The 13453-nt window shown below is 40.1% G+C and overlaps 1 protein-coding gene across 7 annotated transcripts in view; it reads right to left on the reverse strand.

Annotated features, from left to right (window-relative positions):
- Positions 1–13453, reverse strand: part of hlcs (holocarboxylase synthetase) — a 162299-nt gene that overhangs the window by 134511 nt on the left and 14335 nt on the right. For all 7 annotated transcript variants that reach the window (XR_010004949.1, XR_010004947.1, XR_010004948.1 and 4 more), the window contains exons 3-5: positions 5089–5251; positions 3692–4629; positions 2643–2825 (exon numbers count right to left, since the gene is read on the reverse strand). Coding sequence is in view for 4 of the 7 variants with exons in the window: in XM_062977156.1 (XP_062833226.1) it covers positions 2643–2825; positions 3692–4629; positions 5089–5251 (1284 nt within the window). In the remaining 3 variants the exon portion in view is untranslated. The remainder of the gene's footprint in view (positions 1–2642; positions 2826–3691; positions 4630–5088; positions 5252–13453) is intronic.

Below are 13453 nucleotides of genomic sequence, written 5' to 3' on the forward strand. Positions count from 1 at the left end.
CCTATTGATGCACTCACATTTGTATGTTTTTGAACTTCTGGGTTGGCAGAAGCTGGGGCTAACAGTGGGGGCTCTCTCCGCTTTCGGTCCAGAAGTTCAGCAGGTCAGCGCTTTAACATGCTGCGCCATCAGGGGATATTATTTCCTAAAGGTTGTGAATATACAATATTTCTGATTTTTTTTTGTCTGTTGGAGGCAAGTATGAATGCTGCAATTAGGAAAAATGATTAGGATGTAATGGCCTTGCAGATTTAAAGCCTGGCTGTTTCCTCCCTGAGTGAATTTTTTGTTGGGAGGTGTTAGCTGGCCCTGATTGTTTCCTGTCTGGAATTCCCTTGTTTTCAGAGTGGTGTTGTTTGCGATATTTTATGTGCTTCTACTGTCTGTGGCACTGAGAAAACAGAGGATTTGCCAGACTTTGATGATGGGAATACTTTGTTGGGAGGTGTTAGCTGGCCCTGATTGTTTCCTGTGTGGAATTCCCCTGTTTTCAGAGTGTTGTTCTTTATTTAGTGTTCTGATTTTAGAGATTGTATTGTTCTGTTTTATTATACCACATTAATTTTTATATATTCTGATTTTAGTGTTTTTGAATACTTGGAGCCAGATTGTATTCATTTTCATGGTTGACTGCAACACAATAATAATAATAATAATAATAATAATAATAATAATAATAATAATAATAATAATAATAATAATAACAACTTTGGTAATAGTGCTTCACGCTCTTCTCAGCTTCCTTTCTGGAAGAATCCTTTCTTGGAGGTGTTAGCTGTTCCTGATTGTTTCCTTTGTGGAATTTCCAATTTCCCTGCTTTCAGACAGTTGGTATTTATGTACAGTCCTGGTTTTAGAGATTATATTGTTCTGCATTATTCTATCCCAGTAATTATTTCATATTAAAGTAGAATCTCACTTATCCAACATTCGCTTATACAATGTTCTGGATTATCCAACGCAGTCTGCCTTTTCATAATCAATGTTTTTGTAGTCAGTGTTTTAAATTCATTGTGATATTTTAGTGGTAAATTTGTGAATACAGTACAGTAGAGTCTCACTTATCCAACATAAATGGGCCGGGAGAATGTTGGATAAGCGAATATGTTGGATAATAAGGAGGGATTAAGGAAAAGCCTATTAAAAATCAATTTAGGTTATGATTTTACAAATGAAGCACCGAAACATCATGTTAGACAACAAATTTGGCAGAAAAAGTAGTTCAATACGCAGTAATGCTATGTAGTAATTACTGTATTTATGAATTTAGCACCAAAATATCACGATATATTGAAAACATTGACTACAAAAATGTGTTGGATAATCCAGAATGTTGGATAAGTGAGTGTTGGATAAGTGAGACTCTACTGTAATTACTACATAGCATTACTGCACATGGAACTACTTTTTCTGTCAAATTTGTTGTATAATATGATGTTTTGGTGCTTAATTTGTATAATCATTACCTAATTTGATGTTTAATCGGCTTTTCCTGAATCCCCTTATTATCCAACATATTCACTTACCCTGCTGGCCTGTTTATGCTGGATAAGTGAGACCCTACTGTATATTGATAATCTTATATTATCTGCTTAGAACTGGATTATATGAGGCCCCTTCTTCACAGCTATATAAAATGCACATTGAAGTGGATTATATGGCAGTGTGGAGTCAAGATAATCCAGTGCAAAGCAGATAATATAAGATTATAAATGGGTTATATAGCTATGTGGAAGGGCCTTGAGTCTACACTGCCATATAATCCAGTGCAAATTAGATAATCTGTGGAAGAGGCCTAAATCTGCCTGTCCCCTAACTGAACCCTGGCTGTCCCTGTGCTGAGTTGGTTGCTAGGAGACCAAGTGGGCAGAGATTAGCCCTCTAAACTGGCAGCAATTGGATAAAAACAATTATTGCTCTCCCTCTAATTAGGACTTTATTTTTCTTTTCTTTTTGTTGTATCAACCTAGAGGCGTGGATGATGGGTTTTGTTGTCAAATTTCGAGGTTGGGGGGGCCTGTAGTTTTGTTGTTTTGTCCAGTGCCCTGATTCCATCACTCTTTTATATATATAGATCATGCGCCGTACACTATCCAAATTCCCGTGCTTTACATTTACTGCCTTGAACATACATAGCTTATCTCTTTAAATGTAAATTAAGTAAAACATGAGATCATAAACATTTCTTCAAACTTCATTCCAGTTTAGATAGGCTTTGTACTATATGTTAAAATGTGCAGGCAGTGTATTTAGATGCCCACTAAATAGTGGACAGCTATGGATACTTAACTTTACATGATCACCTAAATCAGTGGTTCTCAACCTGTGGGTCCCCAGATGTTTTGGTCTTCAACTCCCAGAAACCCTAACAGCTGGTAAACTGTCTGGGATTTCTGGAAGCTGTAGGTCAAAACACTACAGGTTGAGAACCACTGACTGAAATCCAACCTGACCATACCTTTGATGAATGTACAAACCATTGAACCAAGAATGACTATGCTTTGCAAAGAGAGTTATGGACATATTCCAAGACATAATCACAATATTTTTTTAAAAAAGAAAAACCCAGAAAACAGCAATGAAGTTCACAGCAATGGATGGATTGTTTTTGAATGCTACCTTTAAGCTAAAAAGAGACTTACCTTATTTGATGAAAGGAGGTAAATAGGAGTTAATGGAGGAACTTCACTCATTTGACAATTCAAGCCAAGTTGGGTCAGGATATTGGTAAGAACTTTGTATCTTTTAGCATTGCTTAATTTGAGTAAATTGAAGTCATCTTTAGATCTATTAGACAAACTTTGGATATTAACCTCTAAATGTGCCTGCAAATGTAAAGAAAAAAAGGAACTTTAAAACTGATTCATAGCGCTATTTTAGAAACTGTATTGACCTACAATTAATTTTAAAACCCACATTAAATTTAAATTCACATGATCCTAATTTTGAAATTAAGTAATACAGTAGAGTTTCACTTATCCAACATAAACTGGCCCACAGAACGTTGGATAAGCGAAAGTGTTGAATAAGGAGGGATTAAGGAAAAGCCTATTAAATGTCAAATTAAGTTATGATTTTACAAATTAAGCACCAAAACATGACATGTTACAACACATCGACAGAAAAAGCAGTTCAAAACACTGTAACGTTACTTAGTAACTACTGTATTTACAAATTTAGCACCAAAACATCACAATGTATTGAAAACATTGACTACAAAAACATTGACTACTAAAAGGCAGACTGTTGGATAATACAGAACATTGGATGAGCAAAGGCTGGGTAAACAAGACTCTACTGTACTACCTTTTATATAAAAGGTTGAAATGTTACTGTAACAAATATGGGAATCCAGTAGCACAGGAAGCTTCCACCCAACTTATGCTAATTTTTAAAAGGAACGATCATGTAAAGAAACATGCAGTCTCTTCTCATAAATGTACTACAGACAAAGTAGTGAGAGGAATCAGGGACTGTTCATCCACATTTCATCACAGATATTGAAATGTCTTCTGTTTACACAAAGAACACTTTGGAGCAAAACCATGCACAGCAGCAATAATTACTCAATTTTCTAGGATAAAATGTTTATTGTACATATGATTTACTATGAAATATGTATGAAAGTACCATTATTTAACAATCCTTTGGGAAAAAAATAATAGGTAAACTGAATATTTGGACACTATACCTGACAGAGTATGGCTTCTCCTCCATTATTTCCACACGGCAGCTGGATGATCAACATATCTTTATCTGGACTGTCCAAGAAACCTAGTGGCTTCAGAAAGTTAGGTTCTTCCACAATTTCTTTCTCAAATATTTTCCCACTAGCTAGCACATTGAGTTTAATTTCACTGTTCTCAGCATTTGAAAACACAAAAGCTTGAACTGTGCCAATTAATTCTTGTTTACTCTTTACACGTATACCACCAAAAGTGAAAAAAGATGAAAGTCCCAAAATTTTCCCACCTTCTGACATGAAAGTTAAAAATTGTTTAGACACTGCATCTGTGATAGGCTCTGATGTAGCAATGATTAATAGTAGTGCATTATGAACCCAAGGAACACTTAAAACATGTTTCTCTAACAACTGGTAGATAGTATACGAGTTAAAATCAATGCATTCCAAAATGACTGATTTTATTTCTTCAAATTTCACTTTTTCAGTGTCAGAACCAACATAGACTAAAATATTGGGAGGCTTCCCAGAAAGGCTTATTCTTTTCAGATATTCTGTTGGACAGTCACTATTAACGCCTTCCAAATTGCAACTGTAATCATCAGGAAGTTCTGGAATGTTTTCTACAGAAGCAAATTTAACAGACTCAATTGTGCTGTTTTCCAGTTCTAAGCACTCGTGGCAGCTAGAAAGATGCAGGTGATGATGTTCACCAGTATCCACCTCTCTTTCAGATACTTGCTCAAGTTTTTCAGGATATTCTGTTCCTTTCTCCTCTTCCTCATCATCTCCTGCACAATCAGCAGTTTTTACTTCTGGTTTAGTAGCTGTCACAAAAGGAGGCTCTTGAGTCCATTCTCCATGCTGCATCTGATTAGCATTTCCTTCTTTTTTGACATTTGATAATTGATCTAATTCTTCCAGCTTTGACATCTGTAGGTGCACAGCTGACACATTTTAAAGTAAATCATTAGAATAACTATATAAAATACAAAAACAATGCTAAATAATGTTGCAGTAAAAATTTAAAATTATTACATGCATCTTACTAACAGCATATTTACAAAGGTAAGCCTAAATCATTAATATTTAGTAACAGCTGCCTTTACTACAGAAGCCACCATATTTCCAGATTACTATTCGTTAAACCAATTGCATCTTTCTACTATAACATGAGGCTTGTATCTTAATGTCTTCAATAAAGACACAGTAAGGTGAATAAAAGCACAGTTTCAACAACAGAACTGCAACTGGTAGCAGAAGAGCAAAATGAATGGCTCCCTATTATCTTGTACAGAATGCTAAAGATAAACTGGTGCAAAGTACTAGTGTGCCACTGCAAATATACTTGTTTTAGACTGGGAAGTACAAAGTTTACAACACATTTTATTTCTAAGTATACTTACACATAATTTTTTGAGGAACCATTCCATTATCCATTTGGAGTCTATCTTCCATGAATGCTATTCCAAGACTACTGAAGTTATCTATGCTGGCCTCAGCAAATAATATATAAGGTTCTCCAGTTTTAAAGGCCAAAGGCGAACAGAAGTCTGACCATTTCACAATCTGAGAAGGAAAAAACACACAAAATCTGTACATTCATTACAAAATTTAGTTAAAAGTTGTGTTGAAATGTTTAAATTATGATTTGTACATAATCAGTTGATAGGTACTGCATGTTCCAGAAGTAGGAATTTTATGCAAGAAATAGAAGAAATCCACAAAAGTCATTTTATTAACAAATATGCAATTAATATGGTAATGCTGGCAGAGGCAAATGAAAACACTAACAACTACAAATACAATAGTAATTTAATATATAATGTATTTAGAAATGTATTGTATATGCTTCAGTGGTATAAGAGAACATAACACTCCCAACCTCTTGAGCAGCTTTCTATTTCAATGGGATTTGAACAGAAGAACTTTCAAGTGGATACTACCTTTTATCTTGAAGCAAGTTTACATAAAACAGTAAAGGGATAAATAAGTTGTTAACAGATGCAGGTAAGGGTCGCATGGTTTTCAAACTAGTATTTGGGTACAGCCAACATTCATGACATGGGGTGGGTTTGCCATGCCAGATTTGAAGACGCATTACAAAGGCAGTAACTTAATTTGGATAAAAGATTGGATTCAATTAAAAAATAAAAAAAATTAACAGTAGAGGGATTTGATTTAAGAGCCGGCTGGCATTCATATTTATGGTACGACAAAATTAAAATCGAGAAAAATTTTGGAAATCACTTCATTAGATCGGCGCTTATAAAAACTTGGAACAAATATAAACTAAGAATGTATAATAAGACCCCGACATGGATCTCCCCTCTCGAGGCGGTCCAAAGGAGACTTCTAGGTTGGTCACAATGGCCCAAATACGAAGATCTAATAAAACTGCAAGGATCAGAATATGTATTAAAATCCCAACAGGAGTTGAAAACAGAATATAAAAATATAACTTGGTTACAGTATGGCCAATTGAAGGAATACTATAAAAAAGATGAAATAAAGGGTTTCATGGGGAAAAACAATCTCTGGGACAAAATACTATTCTCAACAGGCCACCTAATCTCAAGAATTTACAAAATATTACTAGAATGGAATACGGAGATAGAACAGGTAAAGAATAATATGGTTAAATGGGCCACAGATATAGGAAGGCCCATCCAAATGGAAGAGTGGGAAGCATGCTGGGGAAGGAAGTTAAAACACACATATTCTTACCAGTTAAAAGAGAACTGGATGAAGATGTTTTACAGGTGGTATATCACCCCCAAAAAATTAAGAATGATTAATAAAACTAAAAACTACAAATGTTGGAAATGCGGTGAAAAAGAGGGAACCTTCCATCATATTTGGTGGGAATGTAAAAAAGCGAAAGAATATTGGAATAAAATACATGAAATTATACAAAATATGTTGAATATAAAAGCGAAAAAGACTCCAGAACTCTACTTGTTAGGAATTTTTAAAGAATCCCAGGACATAAATGAGGAAAAACTAATGACATATCTAACCACTTCGGCCAGAATGTCATACGCCAGATATTGGAGACAGAAAGTAATACCTAAGACAGAGGAATGGTTAACTAAAGTGGCGGAAATAAAAAATATGGATAGGCTAACCTATTTAATAGCAAAGAATCAGGGCAGACCAAGGAAAGAAACAAACTGGCAAGCAATAGAAAAGTACTTAGGAACTAACATGGCTACAAAATAGGATCGGAAAATAAAGAATAAAGGAAGGACTATATAAATAACAATAATTAAATAAAGAAAATAAATTAATTTTTATATACAAAAAAAAGAAGAAGAAGAAATTCCAGAACACGCCCTAAGATTGAGTCCAAACCTAATCACAGATCCCGTGAAGAAGACAATAAAATAGCAATGGGAAAAGAAGCAAGTAAAGAGGAACAGATGAAGAATTTTCAAAATGAGAAAGACAGACCTACCTGCCGAGTGAAGTGGAAGTCGACCCCCCCTTCCCCATCTTCCCTATTGTTTCTCTCTCTCTCTCTCTCTCTTTCTTTTTTTTCCTCTTCTTTTTTCCCTGCCCCCAACTTTACTCCCCCCTCCTCCCCCCACCCATGGTGTGTTCTGTGTTTTTGTTTTGTTTTTAATATTATTTTATCTTATCTGTATATACATATATATGTACAAAAGTATAATAAAAATTATTTTTAAAAAAACACATTCATGACATGTGGCATGAACAACCAGGAAATAGCTATAGACAAAGTTGTGTCCTAGCTAAATACAAAATAAAAGTACTGTTTTCAGTTAACTTAGATTTGCATAGGTTACACAGAACACACACGTATTATTTTTAAAAAATTGTATTTGGTTTCACATTTGCAGGCAATAGTCCTGAATTCATTTTGTTCATATCAAAAATGTTAGACACGTGAATAAAAGTAAAAGCAACTTGAACCTGAGATTTGGTCAGATTTATAAAACATCTGTTTTCTCATCACTCCATGAGAGTGAGCCCACAAAATCACTGGAATCTGGAATGTCTTAAAACAGCAGATATTAAGCTCCAACAGTTACATTTAAATTCCTAGAGTTAAGTGATTACAGATTCCCCAAACTTGCTTACTGTATAAGCTGAGTTTACAGCCCTTTTTATAGGACTGAAAAAGCCTTCCTCGGCTTATACTCAAGAGAGGGTCCTGGCCGGCTTAATTCGGGCCAACTTATACTAAAGTATATAAGGTACATTTATTATTTTTCTCTATTATTATTGTTATTATTATATTCATTATTTTACTCTATTATTATTACATTTATTATTTTATTCTATTTGTTATTGTAATTATTACATTTATTATTTTACGCTATTATTGGTATTATTACATTTATTATTTTACTCTATTATTATTGAAAGGATACATAACCACATTTACATTGAAGAAGGTGTGAATAATGATATAAGCAGAGTTGGATAGTCTTATCTTAAATTACATTTTTATGTAAATATTCAGACATTTAACCTATTGATGCCTCAATTAATGTAACTTTATTGGTATATATTTTTATTTTTGAAATTTACCAGTAGCTGCTGCATTTTCCACCCTCGTCTTATAATCGAGTCAATTAAGTTTTCCCAGTTTTTTGTGGTAAAATTAGGTGCGTCAGCTTATATTTGGGTCGGCTTATACTCAAGTATATATGGTAGTTTTTCCTTGGAAAAGGATTTTTCAAACCTCAGATAACTTTCCTTCAACTTTTTGGCTATTTCTTAGCCCCACAATATGTTATGTAAATTGGAAGGACATAATAGAACAAAAAATAAACTATATCATAATTATGGGTTCCTGAATTGGAAGGGGATTGGATTATGTGATGCTTGGAACCAATTCTAAGATTCTACAGATTTATATGATGGCATTATTAGATTCAATTTTCAGCTTCCCCACGAAGCTCCTATAGTTACCATAGGCCAATTCTAATATTCCAGCTAATCCTACTTTCCAGGATTTTGGTAAGGATGAGCCTAGGGGTATGGAAACCAATGTACAACACTGTCAGACCCCTGGCAGCTGGGCACCAAGAACCATACACGGAGGCCAATCTCTATCTAATATCTTTATTAAGGAAATATATAAAAGCAATAAAAACAAGTGAAGAATATAGTCCAGAAGCAGACCTTTCAAATGAGGTCAAATATAGTCCAAAAATGTATTGTCCAATAAATGATATTAGAGTTCAAAATTCTTAATCCAATACCGAAACACACACTATTGCCAAGCAATAGTGTGGGGAAATGTCAGAGTCTTAGAAGTCCAATGAAGCTTGACAACAAGGCTGGAAATAGACTTGGTTCTTTGACAAGGTCCGTGACTAGAAACAAGGCAAACAGTGAATCTTGGAACAAGGTCCATGGATAACAGCAAAGCAAGGCAGTACTTGAATTCTTGATCCGGGAAGCAAGGAACTGGGGTTACGAAGTCCACACACGATCTCACTCCTGAAGCAGCTCTGTTGACTCCGCAAAGAATCTCCCTCGTCAAACACCTATATTGGGTCTCGTTTTCCCGCCAACAATCTCTTTCCCTAGAGAACGAGAAGCGAAACCCAACTCTGTCCAGATGCAAGACTCCTTAGAATTTCCCAAGGGAAGCAGGCCTAATCAGCCTGTTGTTTGGCAGCGATCCGTAAACTCCTGCGATTTGCTTCTCTGACTCCTCTGTCTCTAGAGTAAGATTCCCTCCTGGGAAACGGAGGCGAGGAATGCCCAAGGTCTGTTTTACTGAATTCTTGAGGACAAACATCAACATCCGGCAGGTGAAAGGACTCCGGCTCTTGTTGAACCGGCGAAAACCCCATGTTTCCATCTTCATCTGCCACAATAGCACTAGGAACAGGACTACAAGGCCCATGAGGCATCACACTATCCCCTCTCCCAAGGCCCCCCTCATTCAGGGCCCGTCCCCGAGAGTCGCGGGGCCGCGGCTTGGTAGGGTAGGCCTGATGGAAGCGGCGGACCAAATCAGGGGTGTGGACTGTGGAAGCGTCTTCCCAGGAGCGTTCTTCGGGGCCAAAACCCAGTCAATGAGATACTGAAGGCGGCGGCGATGGAAGCGAGAATCCAAAATGTCCTGAACCTCGAATTCCTCCTCTCCGTCCACTAAAACAGGGGCGGGGGGCGGCCGATTCGTCGGGGCGTACCCCATCCGCCGGAAGTAGCAGGGAACGGTGGAACACCGGATGAATGCGCATGGAGCGCGGAAGTTGGAGTTTGAAAGTCACGGGGTTAAGTTGCGCCACCACTGGGTAGGGACCAATGAAGCGGGCATCTAACTTCCGGCAGGGACGGTGGGAGGGCAAAAAGCGAGTGGACAACAGAACCCGATCTCCTACCTTGATCTCGGGGCCAGGCTGGCGATGGCTGTCAGCGTGGCGTTTGTAGTCCACCTTGGCTTGATCAAGTTGCTGGTGCAAGAGTTCTTGCACCGCTGTGAGTTCCTGTAGCCAATCTTCTGCCGCAGGGACTTCTGAGGTCTCCATGATGGGAGGAAAGAAACGAGGATGAAAACCATAATTCGCAAAAAATGGGGTTTCTTTAGTCGAATTCTGGACACCATTGTTGTAAGCAAACTCTGACAGAGGTAATAGGGAAGCCCAATTGTCCTGTTGTAGTTTACATAACAGCGAAGATATTGTTCCAAAGTGGCATTGGTGTGCTCAGTTTGTCCATCTGTTTGGGGATGGTGAGCTGAGGATAAACGAGAGTCTATGCCCAATAGTTTTTGTAGGGCTTTCCAAAAACGAGAGGTGAATTGGGATCCACGGTCAGTGACCAAACTCTTGGGCAATCCATGTAGTCGGAATACATGCTGAAGAAATAAGTCTGCAGTTTCTTTGGCCGTGGGAAGGCCATCGCAGGGGATGAAATGGGCCAACTTGGTATAAAGGTCTACCACTACTAGAATCGTGGTGAATCCAAGGGAGGGTGGTAGATCAGTGATAAAATCCGCAGAAATTATCTCCCATGGGCGAGAAGGAGTGGGAAGGGGATGTAGTAGCCCTGACGGCTTCTCCCTTCGCGTCTTGGAACGCTGGCATACAGGGCAGGTGTTAACATAATTCTCCACATCTTTGCGAATCTTGGGCCACCAGAAGTCTCGCAGAATTAAGTGTATGGTTTTGAATAGCCCAAAATGTCCGGCAGGCTTGCTGTCATGGCACAAACGAAGTGCCTTTTCTCTGCCGGGGCCTGGAGGGATGTAAACATGGTTCCTGTAGCATAATAGATCGTTCTTGAGTGAGAAAGGGAAACGTAGTCCTTGGCGAATCTGTTCTTGAGCCCAGGCATCTGTCTGTTGACTGGCCCTAATCTCTTGAGTGAAAGGGGATTCTGGGTTAGGAGGAGCTGGCTCAATTGAAGTGGATTTGGTGTTTCCCACTGTGAGCGTGGCAAAGTTCTCGGGTTGCAGCAATTGAGATTCTGAGGTGTCTCTGCGCCCTGCTGCATACTCTGGTTTCCGTGACAGGGCATCTGCTTGCTTGGTCTGAGCCGGAGTCACATAATGGATCCGGAAGTCAAAACGTTCAAAGAACAAAGCCCAGCGTTGTTGTCTTTGGTTTAGCTTTTATGCGGTTCTTAGATGCTCCAAATTCCGATGGTCAGTATGAACTTCAATGGGGAATTTGGCCCCTTCTAGCCAATGTCTCCAATTTTCAAAGGCTGCCTTTATGGCTAAGAGTTCCTTTTCCCAAATGGTATAGTTCCTCTCTGGAGCCGTTAGTTGTCGTGAGTAATAGGCACAAGGATGGAGATGTTCTCCCACTGGTTGCATCAGTACAGCCCCTATTGCCACATCAGAGGCATCAGCCTGCACAACAAAAGGGGTTTTAGGATCAGGGTGCTGTAGAATTGGCTGGGTCGTGAATAATTGCTTTAGCTGGTAGAACCCTTTTTCGGCTTGTTCTGTCCAACGGAAAGGTTGTTTTCCTCGGATGCAGCTGGTGATTGGGTCAGACCAGCGAGTGAAGTCTGGGATGAATTTGCGGTAGTAGTTTGCAAACCCCAAGAAGCGCTGTACTTCCTTTTTGTTAGTTGGCGCCCGCCATTCCAATACGGCCGAAACCTTTGCCGGGTCCATGGATAGTCCTAGTGGCGAGACGCGTTATCCCAGGAAGTCTACCTCTTGCAAATCAAAGGCGCATTTCTCTAACTTGGCATATAGTCCATGATCCCGCAATCGTTGTAGCACCATTTTGACGTGCTGGTCGTGTTCGGTCTGTGATTTTGAGAACACCAAAAAGTCGTCCAAGTATATGATCAAGAACCGATCTAGATAGTCTTGGAAGATATCGTTAACAAAATGCTGGAACGTTGCGGGAGCTCCAGATAATCCGAAATTCATGACTAGGGACTCGTATAATCCGAATTTGGTCTGGAAGGCGGTTTTCCATTCGTCCCCTTCTCTTATGCGAACCAGATTGTAAGCCCCGCGAAGATCCAGTTTGGTGTAAACCTTGGCCCCTCGGAGTTGGTCCAATAGGTCCGAGATCAGTGGCAATGGGTAGCGGTTCCGCTTCGTGATGTTGTTCAGTGCCAGATAGTCCACAACCAAGCATAGGTCCCCTGACTTCTTTTTCACAAACATCACTGGGGAAGCGGCTGGGGATTGAGAGGGTCTGATGAACCCCTTGCGGAGGTTTGACTCTATAAACTCCCTGAGAGCTTCCTGCTCTGGTTCAGTCAGGGAATAGAGGTGTCCTCGCGGAATTCGGGCCCCCTCCACCAGGTCAATGGCACAGTCATAGGGTCTATGTGGGGGTAGTTTCTCGGCTTCTTTTTCATTGAAGACATCCCAAAAGTCCGAATATTTCTTGGGCAAGGTGATGATGGGTTCTGCATCTGTGGCATGGCAGACCTTGGCTACTAGACAATGATTTTGGCAATACCTTGAGGCGAACTGCAGTTCTTTGTTGGACCAGGAGATGTTTGGGTCATGGAGTGTCAGCCACGGGATACCCAAGATCACGGGGAAATGAGGAACCTCGGTGACGAAGAAGGAGATTTCTTCCATGTGTTCCCTTATCCACATTCTGGTGGGCTCGGTCCATTGGCTTACTGGACCTGTCTTCAGGGGTCGGCCGTCTATGGCTTGCACCACCCGGGCGTTCTTGAAATCATGATATTGTAGTCCCAGAGAGTTAGCATAGTCTCTATCGATGAAATTGTTTGTTGCCCCTGAGTCTATCATGGCATGGATCATGACGGGTCCCTTTTTTATTGACAACAGTGTGACCACCAGGAGAAATAGGACCCCCGTTTGTGGCTCTTGAGTGGAGTTTTTGACCGGGTTGGCGAGCCCTTCTACGCCCGGTCGCTGGCTTCCCCCGCCGGCTTTGTTCCAGCCGCCTCGGCAGCCTCCGCCTCCGCGGAAACCGCCGCCGCCAGACGGGCGGGGGGCTTCTTCTTGGCTGGGCACTCCCTGGCAAAGTGGCCCCCATTCCCACAGTACCAGCACAGATTCAAGCGTTGGCGGTGGGCCTTTTCAGCAACATCCAGCCTGGGGCACACATTGCCCAACTGCATCGGCTCCTCCTCGCTTCCCATGGGGCTAGGGGCTGGCGGTGGGGGTCTCCATACTGGACGAGGCTGGACACTGGTAGGAGTGGGGGGCTTTACTCCGGCTCTTCCACTCTGACCTCGGAGCCACTGCTTCTTGTTGGCAAGCAGGACTTCAGCCCGTAAACACTGGGCGATGAGTCTTTCAAGAGTCCCAGGGGGGTCCACCTTAGAGATTTC

The sequence above is a fragment of the Anolis carolinensis genome, chromosome 3, assembly GCF_035594765.1.
Source record: "Anolis carolinensis isolate JA03-04 chromosome 3, rAnoCar3.1.pri, whole genome shotgun sequence".
Lineage (NCBI taxonomy): Eukaryota > Metazoa > Chordata > Lepidosauria > Squamata > Dactyloidae > Anolis > Anolis carolinensis.